The sequence below is a fragment of the Hevea brasiliensis genome, chromosome 9 (assembly GCF_030052815.1).
Source record: "Hevea brasiliensis isolate MT/VB/25A 57/8 chromosome 9, ASM3005281v1, whole genome shotgun sequence".
NCBI lineage: Eukaryota > Viridiplantae > Streptophyta > Magnoliopsida > Malpighiales > Euphorbiaceae > Hevea > Hevea brasiliensis.
In genome coordinates, this window is record NC_079501.1 from 23,553,211 (window position 1) to 23,570,552 (window position 17,342).

The following is a 17,342-nucleotide window of genomic DNA, read 5'->3' on the forward strand; positions in this document are numbered from 1 at the left end:
TTTTTTTTCTTTTCTCCCCTTTATGATGGGATTATAATTCAATTGCAATGTTTTATAAAATCTTGTATAAAATAAAAAACAAATAGTAAAAGAAATATCATTGCATAAAAAGGCTAAATTAAAAAAAGAATTAAGACTTGATTAAAAATGAGAAATGTTAAAAGACATTACGTGCAATCGGCCCTTCTATAAAATTGAGTAATTGGCCTTTAACTAAACCTGTAATACTTTAGTACACCATTTATTTATTTATTTGGTGGTAGGATCTTGCGCCTGGATTTTTATGACAATGAGAAGCTGGAGAGGATTTTTATATTTATAAAATTCCTGCCGATCCTTCACCCTCAAGTAATAATCCAAACAAGTTGGATGTAAGAATGTTCCAAAACTTAATCTTAGGATTGAAGGGCTTAACCCAGAAATTGGGAAGCCAACTGGTCCCAATTTTGAGTTGCTTTTCGAGTGTCATGGTTGTAACTTCCTGAAATAATTTGTACACATGCATTTGTAAATTATTTTTTTGAAGTTATGTTTAATGCTGTTATATATAAAATAATTAATAAGGATATATTATATAATTTTTATATTTATTAAAATAAATATAAAATTATTAATTTATAGTGTTGTCATTTATTTTATTTTTGAAATAGATAAAGAAATAATAAATAATATAAAAATTATTTTAATATTTTTATAATTAAAATATAATAAATTTAATTTTAAATTAATTTATAATAATCTTTAATTATTATATTTAAAAAATATTTTTCAATAACAAAGAAAAAAAAAATTATATAACTAATCCCAAATTCTTATTCTTGAGATAAAAGCTTAAGGGAGTAGTTGAGAATTTGTACGTGCAAAATCAACATTACGAAGATGGCAAGCCACATCATGCAACAGCAGCACTTTTGCACATTGATTTACTTATCTGCAACAAAACAACCGAAGGCAATAATGAAGATACATAAAAAAAAAAAAATAGAAAGTTAAGAGTAGGGATATTCTCGTTAAAAAATAAAATAAATATGTAGCCGTTCTTAAAAAGTTTTAATTTTAGAACTGATATTAACAACATCTGATAGGACTTATCAGCTATCAATTATCTTTTAAAGATGTTTATTAAATATTACTTTAGTTCTACCAAACATCTCTTAGTCTTATTTATTATATGAAAATGAATTTTTAAATCAAAGCCTTATTATTTGGTTTTTTTTTGTAAATCTTAATATAAATCATGTATTCTGAAAATTTTTCTTCTAATATAAAAGGAAAAAAGAAAACATAAAACAGTTTTCTATTTAAAAGAAAATAAATTTAATGTGTAAATTTCTAATTTTCTAAGACTTAAGATTTATAAAAAAAAAATTGAAAGTAATATTAAAATTTTAATATTTATAAAATATTAGGAAAGAATCTTCAACTAATTTATATTGTCCCCTTTATCTATATTTTATATAAATTATAAATTATGAATGTAATTACTTTATTTTTTAGAATATTCCAAATTGATTCAATTTTATCTCTTATGATTTTTTATTTCCTCTTCAATATTTGTTTTAATGTGATTATAAATTTGTAAGGTGGACTGTTTTTATTTTCAAGTAATCAATATGCCATTTATCCAGTGAACAAATAAAATGACATTCAAGTAAATGGATGGTTTAATTGGCCATCACCTTGATTTTAAGATCAATTGATAGTGAAATGTATAGTTTTACTGCATTATCAGAATTGTGACAGCTTCTTTCAGGAGATTTTGAAACATCTGTCACTGAAATGACAAGTGATTGGAAGAAAGCAAAGTGCTGATGAATTTGATATTAGTGGAAGCCCAGACAAGAGAAGGAAGAAATCTAAGTTGAAAGAACTTTTAAGATCTTTAAACTTGATATGAAACTTTTGTATTAGAATTGCCTGAAATTGATCCAACTAAGGTTTGTTGACTTGTGAATCTCAAGAGTATGAAATGCTTAGGAAATGAAGATCATAAAAATGAATTTAGTTAACAAAGCAGATTGGTGGAAGATCAAGGGAACTCCAAAGTGACAATTCACCATCATTGCTCAAGGAAGAAGATGAAGCAGAAGACCCCATTTCAATTGATGAGCTTTGTGAGTTCTCCTGTTTCTTCTCCATCACTTCTAAATTCTCTTCTTTTGCTTTCCTATCCTTCTCTTTGTTCTTGTTACATGCGTCTCGAAGATTCGTTAATTGAGCAGACCTTTCTTTCCCCTTGACATTTCCTGATCCAAGCTTCAACCTTAAGCACTCAGGAATCCCATTGAAGGCATAAAGAGAAGCAGAGAACTTCCTTTCATATTTCATCCTCTTCATGACTGCTCTAAGCATTGAAGGCTCATCTCCAAACGTCTCTTGCTCCGCTGGCTCCTCAATTACTTCAGCAATTTCAAAAGGAGAGTAGTAACAAGATGATCCAATATCATCAACAAAATGGAAATCCAAGGCACCTATATCGGTCTCGGTCCCGGTCCCTTCTCCTTCGCCTTCTTCCCCATCTTCTTGGCCTTCATCTTCTAAGTTGTTAACATCAAAACTACGAGACTGTGCTATATCACAACAGTTATAGTCAAAATCCATTTCTTTTCCTCCACTATCTTCTTTCTCAGTTAAACATGACTCAAGACTGGTTGCCATGTAATCAATAGCGCTTGAACTAGTACTATTAATGTTATCGTTGCAAGTGATGTAATCTTCAGGATCATTGAGGAAATCAGTGAATTGGGTGTCTGAGAAATCTGCTGTTTCTTCTCTATATTCCTTCACTTCTTGCTGTTCTTGCTGGTTGATGATGGGAAGAGAAGGAGACACAGAAGAGCGAGAAGGGGACGCAGAATGGCAAGAAGAGTTGTTTCTAGCTTTGAGTCTTTGGATAAGAAGGTTTGTAATCTTTGAAGGAAGAGCTGGAGTTGTTGAAGAAGATGGAGAACAAGGCCAGAAATTTGTTCTTGTATTTGCACCACGAAGCAGACAAGCAGCTTCATCATAAGCTCTCGCTGCTTCCTCTGCAGTATCAAAGGTACCTAACCACACCCTTATTTTTTGTATGGTGTCCTTAATCTCAGCAACCCATCTGCCTGAAGGCCTTTGCCGGACACCGACAAATCGCTTCCTAGCTCTCCTGACGCCTCCTAGTGCAGTTGCCTCAGCAGCTTCCTTGACCATCTCATCCCAAGCCATGGTTCCTTCACTGGAGCTTTTATCCTCCAAAGTTTCACCACCCTTTCTCTTCCTACCCATATCTTCCTACACAACTTCTTTTAGTATAGCCTTTTGGGTTATTTGCAAGGAAATAGATAGTAGTTTGTTGGTGGTTTAGTTGCTATGGTTTCCATGGACTCTGGTGTATTTATATGAAGGCAAATAGAGATCCTGTCAAATGAGAAAGGAGAGCTGAAAGAGTCTGATTGCTTGTTCGCATCTCTTTGTTGTTTTTTAATTTCAGCCTCTCATGAAAAAATATACAAGTCTGTGTGGGATGGGAGTGAAAGAGTACCAAATGGAAATATTCTTATGTGGAGAGTTTTGTGAAATTTTCCTTTGACCTAGCCATACCCCAAAAAGGGTATCTTGAATTCCTGATGTTTCCATTTGTTATGCCATTGTTTATTTTAATTAAGGGATTAATTTCTTATTTTTTTTTTTTAAAATATAGATGTCCATCTATCTCTGAATAGGTCATTCTACCATTTCCTTCAATTCTTACAGCATAGACTAATTTGGCATAGTTGAATTTGAATATATATTAAATTAAGAGGTTTGAGGAGACAAAATATAGAAATAATGAATTTATTAATCATTAATTATGATAAAATTTACAATAGTTGATAGTTGTAAGAATAATTAATAATTATTAGAATAATTAATATTTATTATTTATTTATAATAATTAAAAAATAATTTTTTTATAATACTAATTTTTTTATAAAATAAAGAAAAAAATTGAATTTAATTTAACTTAATAATTAAAGATATATCACTTATTTAATAAATTTAAATAAAAAAAGTGATTTTCAATGATAAAAAAAGGCAAAGAAAATTACATTGGATAACTAGTCCGATCAGCTTGCAATTGTCATTGTTGTTGAAAGTCGAGAAATATAACGTAATTCGCAAGCCCCACCACAATGAGCATGTCCAAGTCACTAATACGTATTTAATTATATAGAAATTAGTATTATCTTAACCCTAATCTCTTGTAATATTCGCATAATTGAACTCATTTTTATATTTAAATCATGGATGGGTTTTACGTCCATTATCAGGCTAAGATAATGACATCCCTGGACCATCTCTAGTGGATGGATTAAATTATTTTAATGATATGATTACTGAATTTCATATTGATTTTTGCTTGATATTACATTTAATTGGTCCCTAATTTTGTATTAAGTTTTTCTATTTATATTTTATTATTTTTTAACTTATATATAGATTTTCTAAGAAATTTTTTTTATTGAAATCTCATCAACTAGGGAAAAATAAAGAATTTTTATTTTCTAATTTTTTTTTATATGATTGAAGGGTCAGAATTAGGGGAAAAGAAAATATTTCCCTAATTATTTGACTCTAAAATTAATTAAAAGTCTAGTTGATAACATAATAAATAATTAATTAGACTAATTCATGACACGTAGAGGAAAAATTTGTGAGAATAAAATATGGAGGACAAGAACTTGTGGCTGACTAATCTAATATTATATAACAAAAGAAGAGACGAAACAATAGCATATCCGGACAAACATCCCCTTTTGTGTTTGTTATGTTGGTGTTTTATATCCTTCAAGTTAACCCATATATATATTATATATATAAAATAAGATTTTTTTGACAAAATTTGGAAAAGTTTAATCTAATTAATTTTTAATTTTTATCTTAATTAATTTTTAATTTTTATCTAAATTAATTTAAAATTTTTAATTTAAATGCAATTTAAAAAAATAAAATTTATGAGTTAAATTTTTTAATTTAAATAAAAAATTAAAAAAATAAAATTTTTTAATTTCTTGATTTAAACTCAAAAATTAAGAAATTTAATTTTTTGATTTTCTTAATTTTAAGATAAATTAATTTTAAATTGAAAATTTTGACTAATTTAAATAAAAAATTAAAAATAAAATAAATTAAAATTTTTCAATAAATATAAGAGTAAAATTGAGCTTTTAAGTCTTTTTTTTTTTTTTCCTACTAAACCCACCAAGAGCATTAATTTCCACCACCTATGATGGAAGGTGAAAATTTGATAGGGAAGACAAAATGGATGAACCATTGGTAATGGAGATTGCATCATATGAATAGTTGATGACCAAATTCTTTCATCACTAGCAAATTGCCTATGCATTGCCATATGGGATCTTATGGTTATGGCTCTTCTTTTTTTAATTATTTTTGTTAATTATTGCTCTTCTTTTTAATGTGTTTTTATTAGCAACTAAGCTATAGATTAAGGCAAGTGGTCTAAGGAAGTTGTCAAGGCCATTCTTGCTCCCCCACGTGGAGGTTTCACAGTTAATCAATGGTCTCTTTCTCAGACAAATTTAGTATTATTTGTGATAATAATAACGATCGAGTTCATATTGATTGGTAATTAAAAATATAACCTTTCCGAATCATATTAGATAATTAATGATTATTTTTAGCTATCATATCAAATATATGAATAAAATTCTAATAAAATCTACCAATGGTAATTTTATTTAAATAAAGACTAAAATTCAATTATTTTTATTAATATAAACTGAAATTTAAAGATCATTCAAGTTCAATTATTATGAACAAAATTAAACAGATACTATAACCTCATGCAATCTAAAGATGGCCTAAAGGCTTGCATTTTAAGGTTCGAATTTCATCAATTATATTCAAAAATAAATTAAAAATAGAAAAAGGCGATGGGGATTTCCTACCTAGAGTGTTCACATTAACCAAATGATTTCAAAATTCGGAATGAAGAAGCGGGGAGTTGCGCCTGTCATCATTTCTGGCATAATGGACTGGCATCAAAGCTGGGTCACGATAAGCGGTAACCAATTTACCATAGAATTCATCCATACATGGATCATTCTGGTCTTCCCTATCTTTCTTTATCAAACACTGCAGAACCACATAACATTCAGGTAGAAGCCACATATATTTGCAAAAGCAAAAGGAAATTTTGACCATATATGGTAAATGAAACTACACTAGGCATTAGTGCTTATATTCTTAGTGCAGGAGTCAATGATTCAAATCCTGACAATCCCTTTCTCTTTCAGAGTTTCCAATATATAAAACATAGATTTACATCTACATACTAAATGGCCATAGCAACAGATCATTCTGAACTCGATGATCTAATCAAAATGTTAAATATGATATAATCTATATGCCTTTCAGGTTTCAGATGGAAGCAGGCGAGGCAATGTTATGAAAATAATAGATGGGTAGATATTATTTATATGGCATACCTCAGTAGGATAATTTTTAAATGTGGGTAGGAACCGTTTCCGGCAGTACTCAATGAAAAGAAGTGTGAGAACTGGAAGAGGAATAGTTAAACTGGAAGCCAGAGGCAGCTTCTTAAGTCCAAATATCCCAATTGCAATAACATGCATCAGTATCAAGGAAAAAATTGTGGAATTGTGTACTACAGGCCAAAACTTTCCACTAGTTTCATACTTGGGTGCATATACGTTCAACAACTGCAAAAAAAAGAAATTCAAAGGATATTATCAAAAATAGATAATATTATTGGAAACATTATGATAACACCTAATTTGTATATATCCACTATTTAATTGAGTATTTGATTATCAGGCTGATAAATCTATGACTGATGCTGTAACATTTAAAGCCCTCCAAGACCAATTATATAAAGAATGTAACAAAAGCTTTCCATGAATCATTAATGCAGTTAAACTTTCCCATTACTGTCAAAGCCAAAATTCTACTAAATGCAAAATTTGTCATCCATAAAGTATATCTTTTTGACTTGTGAACTGTCTCCAATTTTATGAAGGGAGAGAAGCCAGCATTGTCAGTGTATAGGAAAGGAGGAAAGAGTAGATTGGACCATTTAGAAAATCAAGTTATTTGCCATTTTCCCTGATTCTTGTATGTTAAAGCCCTTTTTTAGAAACTTCTCATTCTAGTTGAAATACTTCACCAGCACATTAAGTCATATAAATATGCATTTTCTCGTTATTTTATCTTGGAAATTTTTGCATCAACTTGCAGAAATTAATTCAAATTTATCCATCACACAAAGCACATTGTTCCAAATAAAAGCTCACAGAATAATTCATTTTCAAGCCAACTAGCATAAAGAAAAATTCTAATATCTTTCCAGTTCATATATTAATTCTGGGCACTTTATTATTACACCTAATACAAAAGCATTAACCAAAATAGAAATAAATAAAAAAATTAAAACTTACCTGGTTGCGGAAGATGATGTATCCCAGGCAAAAATAAATCAGGAGAAATGGCAGAATTAATGGAGAAAGGAAAAAATATGTTACACCAAGAAGTCCAAAGAAAAGGATAGTAGGAATTTCACAGTAGTATGGAATTGCTGGGACCTCAAATTCATCACCATCCCTCCTGGAACATAGTTTTCTTATTAAACTGCAAAGCAGAGGAATCAACTGAAAGAGCTCTGACGATAGACTTGTCCATCCAGATGTCACGACATATGAAATGAAGAATGACGCCTACACCCAGAATGAACAACCTATCTTATTTTTTCCATAACATCGAGAAATGGTTTTTAATAACAGTTAACATTTAAGTCAAAGTAAGTATCTAGCTTACTGCAGATCAGTGAAGTACCAGTAAGCTGTAACTGACAACAAAGAATCCTCAATTTCACCAATTTCTATGTTATTCATTGGATAATCATGAGGATAAACAATGTCTTTGTACAACCTTAACATAAAAAAGTTGGCACCCATATGTACAAATTGCATGCTAAGTGAAGACTGCATGTGAGAATGTGTTTATACCAAATTTTAAGACCAAACAGCCACCTAGAGTAATTTGCCAGGCATTGAAGAGAACAAAAAATTTTTTACTACTTGTAATGTGCTGAGAAAGGCTCTTTCGCCATTGTGCAATAAGTAGTCTGCTGTATGAAGCATCTACTTTTGATACCAATAATATCAATAGAATGTTTTAATTTATCTCATGGCTAGGAACTAGATATGCTTTAGCCTTACTATAGCGGCAGCATATTTGCATCTCATGAAACTAACCCATCCAAACCTCTGATTTTGTAGTCTCTCTGAAAGCTGTCTCAAGTATCTCGTACACTTTCTCTCTCTCTTTCCCCCTTTCACTTTTTTGAGTTCTGATTTTATACTGATTTTCCTCCAATTGATCTTATTGAAGGATTTGAAGCACAGCTTATACACATGCTTCTTGCTTGCCTAGCATTGTGAACTGTTATTTTAAGGGCAATATTCATTTCAACCCTCAACTTTTCACGGATGACCTATCCAATTTTGCAAAAGTAAATAGCTTTAGCTTAATCATTGGACATAAGAATTAGATTTCCATGAACAAGAGTATGGATATGTATTTGCATGGGCTGTCACTGGAAAGAGGTACTACAGTCCAAATGAATAGAAGATGAGTGCTTGCACACACATACTATAACTGCAGCATGATGACTAGAATATTTCCATGTGATATTGCAGATGCATTCTCACCTGAGATGGAACAGCTTCAGCTAGTACCCTGGGAATATTTTTGGGTTCAAGGAAGACATTGACCTGATAGAAAGCTGATCCTGATAGTACATTTGCAAAAAAAATGTTCCATATGGTAAAATATAACACCTTGGTACAAGCACTTTTCTCTATTTGACTGAGGGAAATGTATCCTTGCATGGAGGAAAACAATATCATCATGGGTGGCACAAAAAATAGGAACAATTGAAGAACTAGACTAGGCAGATATCCTGTAATCAGTTGACTTATAACAGTTCTGCAATTTAAAAGTGTATATGTTAGATTGTATTTCACATTAGACAAAATCACAGTAAAATAAAAAAAAATTTCAGAAATAAAGCAATTATTTTTTGTGTTTCACTGCCTCATCAGTCAAAACTAAAAAATTCTCCCAGCTTACACATGAATTAAAACAAAGTTAGGTTAGGATAGGTTATTAGTGCATGATGGTAAAATAACAACCATCATTCTTTGAAAATACTTTTGCATAGTAGTATTTATATATTTATTCTTTGATACTACTTTTCCGTTAATCATACATCTAGCCCCATAATTTCTATATTTCAAAATTCAAATTAACTAAGTTTTAATCCCAAACTAGTTGGGGTTAGACATATGGATCTTTTTCCTCCATTTCACTTGGTGTAAGGCTACATCTCCATTTTTCTATTTCATGGTTATTGAAATAAAAGTTTAATTTATTCTAAGTTAGTCAAGAAAAAGAAAGGGTTGATTTAATTCTTACTGAATAATCATGAGTCACCTCAAAAGGAAGAGTTTGATATGGTAATTTCTAGATTATCTCTTTAGATATTACAACACAAAGTTCAGCACCAAATGCTACATCATTTATTACATGCGTAAGTATGAGAAACAATAAAGACCAAGTTTTGCTTAGGTTTCATTTGACCAACATATTAGTTCACTGGAATATTCCACTACTTATATGAATTCATGAATTTCAAACTATAAATCAAAGCCTCAATAAATTCCTCCACTAGATTGAAAGGAGGCTACAACAATAACAAGGTCAACAGAAGTTGCTTAGACATATATAAGCTCAATTGGAGCCAAGTGAAAATGGCACACTTTGACTTTAGGAAGAAATCAATAAGCAATAGAGTGCTCAATTTCACTTACAGACTAAGTATGCCTTTGAGAAATGGAAACCAGATCCCCAGCTGATTCAGGTTAGCAAGACCTTGCACTACTACAACTGGTATAAGGAACAGAATTGTAAGAGCAATACAAGCAACAACCCCAAGCAGCTTATAGAACCATCTTCTTATGAATGATGCAGAAAAGAAAGGCCAGTGTACGTCCTGAGGCTCAGGAGCTCGCTCAGTGACCCACTCCGTGGGATTAACCCCCTGTTGTATGTAAAGAGCTACTGCAGCACCAAATCGTGACTTGAATGACACAAAAGCAGCAGGGACTTCCTGAGAAATTTAGAAGGCATAATGGAAATATATGTTACATCAGCTCTCATCTTCATGTTAACATAAAAGAATATAAATAAAAAATTACCATAGAAGAATTTGCACACAAGTATTCAAAAAAATTACGTAGGCAGCAAAATGAGCAGAGTCAAAGTCAACACAAACAAGAACATTCATCTCCCTGTCATGTCAATTTCATATGCGACCATAGTGAATGTCAATTCCACAAGATTAGAAGTCTTGTGGAAAATTTCATTGACATGATTCTACAACACAAGTGTAACTGTACAAGTGATCTTAAATTGGTCATATTGATAAGATATACATGATGAATATTTCTGCTTTGTCCTCTAAAGCAAATTAGCTCACCACTTAACCGTCCCAAGCACTGACACACAGTATCTGGCAAGCATTGAATTCACACAGGTTTTATGCATTAGTCCTAAGAACAACCAATTATCCAAAGCTTCCAAATTTTAAAATCATATGAAGATCAACCACTTAGAACCTCCTTTGGCAAGACCGGTATTCAAGAATGACCTTTACTAAAGGTTTTATGAACTAATAGCTAATTGGCAATAAAAATAGATGACCTTTCCTTCCATATCAACAATTAAATTAATGACCAACATAACTTTATCCATATTGAATGGAGGAAATCCCTTCCAAAACATTGTTACTTTTGTTTCAAACAGGCGTCACACACCTCTCCTGCCAATGAATATTGCTCCATTCTCACATTATCTTCCAAATCTTCCAACTTCTTTTCGTAGTGGTCTAAGAGATTCACTTTACGTCCAAAGAGTCCCAAAAAGCCATCCCGTTTAAAATTTTGCTTAGAATGATTTTCTGATTTAATGCGTGCAAGCCTTCTATACAACTTCTCTGCATCACTCTGCATGGCATAACTCAGTTGTCAAGAAACACAAAGAGTAAAAAGAATATAATAATGAAGACCACTGGATGTCTAAACTCAAACCAAAAACTCAATAATACATCTACTATTATGAATCTCTCATGAAGAATAGAATGTACAAAGCTTACAAATTGCGGCAAGCTATTCTTCTGAGTAGGTCTGTCTTATCATTGTTAAGAAGTGTTACCTTGATGCATTAATGCAAGGTCAACTCCTTAAAGTTTTGTCCTATACATATTTAGAGCTAAGCACACATAAATATTAAATTTAGGAGACAATCATGCAGCAGAGAAATATGAACAAACAACCTCAACTGGATATGAAAGTTAATGATTAAGTTTCTAAAAGAATATGTAGTCCAACATGAGTTGAAATTAACAAATTAATCAGCAGGATATCCTCAATGCTCACAATAAGACCTCGAATTCTGCTTGTTTGATGAATCACTAAATGTGAAAGATAAGTAGAAGAATGATACTCCATGAAAAAGCTCTCAACAATTTCACTAAAGCTTCTCCCACACGTTGAAGGGATACCACGGACTAATATGGTAAATTGATGAGGCTGAGGCTTGGATGAATAGAAGCAAGCAATTCTTTTTGATGAAATATAGAGATACTCCTGCACATTTACATAACCACCAAGTTAGAATTTCTGGATTCTTTTATTTTCATGAACCGGAAAGGCATAATAGAATTTGCTTATTTGCTTCAGAAAATTACAATATTACTTACACAATAAAGAAGATAGCAGACAGCTCCAGTAAAAATATATGCAGCAGAAAAGTGAATCCATAACCTTGAGAATGGCCAAGACTAATAATCAGGGTTTCCTTAACATACATTCAAAAGCAATCATAAATTTGGGTATCTCAGTAAAATGAAATATGCAAATGAAATCCATAGTGAAGTTGGTACAATAAAAGGGGGAAAAAATAGGGTCTCTACTTGGGATAAAGTGATGTTAGTTAATAATAAAAAGAGGAAGAATGATATAAAAATTGGTATTGACAGGAGGAGGGAATACAGGTAGGTCTTGTAATCAAATGACAAAACTAAAGTGAAGCATAATCCATCTCCATGAAATTTTGTTAGCAAAGTCCAAGTTGACTTTGTAAAAAGTGCATTATGCATATATTTGAAGAATATAAATCAATATATGAGAATGATTAGAGAGAGAGAGAGAGAGAGAGAGAGAGAGAGAGAGAGATGGAAAAAAATTGGAATAAATCCAAACGAAGTTGAAGCATGTATCTTCCACAATCCCTCACAAACTTTATTGTCTCAGCTTTAAGTGTGTTATAAGCAAAAATAAAAAAAAATAAAAAAAATAAAGAGTTTAAAGAGAGTGAAAGATACAGAGAGATGTCAACAGCCATGGGCATGAGACAACCTCTTCAAAGAATTTATGGATGTCAACAAGTAATTCAACTAATGTTGTCCAAGATATGGAAAATCAAAACAAGTAAACTTCTAGCTTTATTGAATATTCAAAATCAATAGAACTAGAGAGCTAAAACTGGTTCATGTAAATCTGTCCATCAAACACCACCATATCCAATGTACCCAATATTCGAAAATGTATAAGAATTCCTAATAGAAATGCAGTGTTTTTGACTAAAACTTAATGAAAACCCAACTAACATTTATCATCAGGGATAATTGATATTTGATAGAGCAACTAAACTTCAAAACTTCATCATCTCTCTTCCCCCTTAAACATTGTAGAGAGCCAGAGCAACCAAATATCTCCACACCTCAAAACCCAATTGCCAGTTCCACAATCTCCTGGCATAAAGCAGGTTTAAAGGTCTACGATATTGAGGGCCAAACCCAGAAAAAAAGGACAAAATTGGCAATTTGTTATGCTTTATGAGTTCTACGGAGTAAACATTGAAGGAATGTGACTTCATCATCTAACAGCTATTAGGAGAGAAGAAGGAAGAACAATATTTAATACTACCACTAACACTTAAATCTATAGCTAATAGCACTTTTCTAAAGTAAGATCTCTTAACTAAACTTGCAAGATAAAAGTGAGCAACAGCGATTGAGGGTTTTAGAAATTCGAGCACATGAACTGTCCAGGTTGCTGTAGGCCAGAAACAGTTATTACTCAGAGCCCCGTCCAGCAGACCAGTGACTTAGTTCCTGGACCTTGCATATGCTATCCATCACATTAAGGGAGCAGAACCTCATGGAAACTATCTGCAGCTAATATACTGCATAGCAAAACTTTCGCAACAAGGGGAAAATGCAGACAAACTCAACTTAAAGAATGATGAGCAGCTTGCGCTGGGCTTTCAAAAATTTTAGCTGAACTTCACAATTTACAGGTTAAGCTAACAAGTGAGACTGCTAAACAGCAATCTGACATTTTCTATAAGTAATGGTCCAACAGTAATTAAAAACAAATTAAAAAATAAATAAATAAATAAACTTGCACACAAATTCACTCTCTTAGCTACACTTGCAAATGCAAACGAAAGCCAAACGCAACAGAATTCTTGGCTCAATTGCCATTATCACTTATCAGAAGTTAATATTGAACATCTTTTATTCGCTGATTCCCATGTGATGAATCCCACCAATGACCTACCCACAAATTCTAAATGCCAAAAACCAGAGAGAATTTTGAACCAGTCAACCAGCTAAAGAAAAAAAAAAAAAAAAAAAAGCCAAAACCACATTTTTGAGCTTTGAAACGCAATACAGAAATCTTCACATTACAAAACCATTCCATTTCACATTAGTTTAGTCTCGCACAATTGAAAAATGACATTTCTGTTAATCTCGGTAGCTAATACTAACCGGTTTGAACCGTCGTTAACATTAGAAATACTGAAGGAGTCCAAAGATTTGTTTGGTAGATCATAAAAATCATCAATGCTGAGCTGATTCCCAAGATAATTAACTGGAAGAAGAATGAAGATCCCAATAATCCCACCAAATGTAAATACTTTCACGCTGCATCCCAAAAAACAAAGTACTAATAAGCAACTAAAACTATAGTTCACGAAAACAACTAAAGAAAAATGATTTCAAAATTACCTGAAAATGAAAATGCGGGTGAAGACAAGAGCATCCAAACCAGAGATTGACAAGAGGTCTTCCTCAGAGATCCGCCATGCCCTTCTCACCCAGCTAGCAGAAGGCAAAAGCCTTTCTAAATTGAAATCATCTCCTTGCTGCTCAGATTTCTGCTTATCGACCAAACGCGGAGCGTAGACGAAAACATTACCGGTTTGCTTCCTGAGTATAGAATAGAGAGTGAAAAACAAGAAACAGAGTCCAAGATTGATCCCAACCGATGTTAACAAAGCAGAAAGTATCATTTCGAGAGATCAAAAAAAGGCTTGGAAACAGCTTCGAGAGAAACTGTGAAAATGGTTGGAAAATACTCAGGCTCTAGGGTGTAGGTGCACTAATAGGAGAGAAATGGCAGATTCTTGCTTGCTTGTTCGAGCTTGTACTGACAGAGGAAAGGAGGGTGCTTCTGCTGGTTCAGTCGTCAACTGAAATGCTACGGAAATTGACAATATTGGCCCTCTAGAAGTTCTATTGAAATTGTTTGTCCCACGTTGAGACTTGTAATTTTGATGAGTACGCTAGTCATAGAATTCTAAGATTTGATACCCTTCTGTATACAAGAAAAATCCTTAATGGCGGACCCATTTTCTGCTAAGGATCACGAGCCAAATATTATTAATTTATTACGGGAAAGATTTAGCACAACTCATGATCATTAATCAACTTTGATGATGATATTGCTTCATGGATCAATTTGATCCGTAATAAATTAAAAGATTTTTAATAATGTAAAAATTATTTAAATCTTATGAGCAACAATTAGAGCATAAGAATCATTTTTCTTTGCATTATTTATTTCTTTATACTATTTCTCTCTCATTAGCTTTTTTGTTTATTGAAAAAAAATTAATAAAAGTAATTTTCTTTCCGACCAATCTCATAAATGAATTGTTTTAAAAATTACAAAGATAATTCAATTTTTCTTTTTTTACAAATTTGAATATATAAAATTTAAATTTAAATGTAAATCGGTCGATTTTATTTTCTCTTCAATAAAAAGTCAAGTTTACTAGGAGAATAGATCGACACTTTAAACTTATTAGCTATGACAAGGGAAGAAAATATTATACAAAGAAGGTGATGAATAGAATCTATAATCTTGTATGTTTAAGCACGATTTTAAAAAATAATAGTTTGTAGCAAGTAATAAAATTAGAGACTCAAGATAACCATAATTTGGACCCTAATATGATTATGTTCATATGAATAGCTTTCTTAAAGCTAGTTCATGCATGCATAAAGATGTTTTATCTTTACGTATGAATAGAATTCTTAAAGCTAATGACATTACCGACATAAAACCAAGCAAAAATATGAGATTCCTAGAAGTGCAAGTTGAAGGGCTTGAGAAATTAAGTTATTTGCCAAGGATTGTCGCAATTATGTTGCCAAAAGAAAAAGGTTGAGGCTCCCAAATGATGATGCTAACTACATAAATAAGATGTTTTTAAGAATGCAAACTTGACTAACATAAGTGAGAAACAAAAACTCATTAATGTTGCTTGGATGCATCTTCACGGAGACAACTTATGAAGAGTTTTATATTGTAGACGTTGATAAGACATACTTCATCAGTCACTATGAAATTGCAAGCATTATTGAAGTTAATCAGCACAATTAATCAATTCTTTTAGGTTGTGCACTTGTTTCTCGTAAGGATACTAATACTATTATATAATTTTTTTAGTACAAGGCTTGCAACTATAGGCAGTCATCCTCCAAATTCAATAATGACATAGTAATGTGAGAGCATGAGAAAGGCAATAAAAGAAGTTCTGCTTAGTATGGTCCACATATTTTATATATGGCATATGCTCTGTAAGGTTCTTGAGAGGGTAAAAGATGTTAAAGAATATGACAAGGTAAAGAAAGAGTTTAAAGCAATCATCTATGATAGCCTAACACTTGCAATGTTTAAGAGAAGTTTGAATCAACTTGTTGCTAAGTACAAGATGAAAGAAACTGAATAATCAACTTAAAGCAACGAAAGCATGCATACCTACTTTGATAGATATATTAACTCTGTAAGCATTTTGAAACAATTTGTTGAGCAATATAAGATAGCAAATACAAGATAAAGAAGTGAAATAGTTCTTTGCGAAATTTATATCTAAACATGTATTGGCAAAGTGCATTACAAATTTTGGTTGAGAGAAGTAGTCTTAAGAGGTCCACACCAAGGGAGGTTTTTAGTTACTTAAGTTTGAGATAGAACGAATGAGGTATTGCACATGCATTAGCCTTTTGAAGATGAGGATGGTAATAAAGTTGATGAAGAAGTTGTCCAACTAGGGTTTGAAGAGCATAGAATTCTGAAAAGAAGTTTGATGAATAATGGGTATATGAAGGAATTTGTTTATATATATATATTTTAAAAAAGACACTACTTTCGAATACAATTGCAAGAAGTTTGAATCAAAATAAATATTTTGTGCTCATGTACTAAAGGTAATTACACTACACGATATAAGACAAGTTAATGAGATTTTACATGGAGATGGAGGAAAGATGTCTATTGTAGGCATAACATGATTTTTCTTTTTTTGAGGAGGATAACATCAATATTTTAATATTGTAGGCGTAGTCTTATTTAAGGCATTTGGTTAATAGACAAAATTTAAAATTTTCTAAATCAATTTTGAGTTTTGGCTATAACTTTGGGATTTGTGATCCAAAAATAAAATATTTGATTATAATTGCAAATTATCACAAAATGTTTATCCTTTTACATTTAATAGGTCTTGTATGATTGATGACGATTATCTTAATGATTTGCACCAGGAATCTATTTTTATTTTGATTTATATGATTTGGATGAGAGAGAGAAGCAAAACGTGAAAAAACAGGGAGAGAAAGAGATGAAAACATGTAATAGAGGGAGAGAAATAAGGAGATATAGAAAAAATCGAAGAGAGGGGGAAGAGAGAGTGGCCACGGTTCAGGAACCGCCGATTTAGGTTTAATGAAATCATGAACCTGAACCATACCGCTAGGGGATGGTTTGAAAGACGGTTCCTGAACCGCCGATTCTGGTTCGAGTATCGGTTTAAAACGGTTTGAAGGGCAGTTCGAAAAAAGAATGTTCAATACGATTTGGAAGCGGTTTAGGGGCAGTTTAAGGGTAGTTTAGATAAAAAAAATTAGAGAAAAGTTTTATTGATTCAGAATT

The 17,342-nt window shown here is 31.8% G+C and overlaps 2 protein-coding genes across 2 annotated transcripts; both read right to left on the reverse strand.

Moving 5' to 3' along the window:
• Window positions 1-1,794: 1,794 nt before the first annotated feature.
• LOC110664068 (ethylene-responsive transcription factor ERN2-like) lies at window positions 1,795-3,628 on the reverse strand. The gene has a single exon (XM_021823597.2). The coding sequence runs from the start codon at window positions 3,259-3,261 to the stop codon at window positions 2,002-2,004; it is 1,260 nt and encodes a 419-aa protein (XP_021679289.2). The 5' UTR covers window positions 3,262-3,628; the 3' UTR covers window positions 1,795-2,001.
• Window positions 3,629-5,722: 2,094 nt separating this feature from the next.
• LOC110663775 (CSC1-like protein HYP1) lies at window positions 5,723-14,665 on the reverse strand. The gene is made up of 10 exons (XM_021823195.2): window positions 14,135-14,665; window positions 13,895-14,050; window positions 11,819-11,882; window positions 11,496-11,705; window positions 10,875-11,063; window positions 9,870-10,168; window positions 8,709-8,985; window positions 7,437-7,712; window positions 6,468-6,701; window positions 5,723-6,114 (listed from the first exon to the last, which is right to left on the reverse strand). The coding sequence occupies exons 1-10, from the start codon at window positions 14,416-14,418 to the stop codon at window positions 5,956-5,958; spliced, it is 2,148 nt and encodes a 715-aa protein (XP_021678887.2). The 5' UTR covers window positions 14,419-14,665; the 3' UTR covers window positions 5,723-5,955.
• Window positions 14,666-17,342: the final 2,677 nt, after the last annotated feature.

Bases quoted from the DNA above. Each gene is read 5' to 3' on its own strand.
- LOC110664068 (XM_021823597.2), bottom strand. From the start codon at position 3,261: ATGGGTAGGAAGAGAAAGGGTGGTGAAACTTTGGAGGATAAAAGCTCC.
- LOC110663775 (XM_021823195.2), bottom strand. From the start codon at position 14,418: ATGATACTTTCTGCTTTGTTAACATCGGTTGGGATCAATCTTGGACTC. The intron at 10,169-10,874 runs GTGTGTGACGCC...TAAATTTCTCAG, and splicing joins AATATTCATTGGCAGGAGAG to GAAGTCCCTGCTGCTTTTGT. The intron at 6,702-7,436 runs GTAAGTTTTAAT...TTTTTTTTGCAG, and splicing joins ACATCATCTTCCGCAACCAG to TTGTTGAACGTATATGCACC.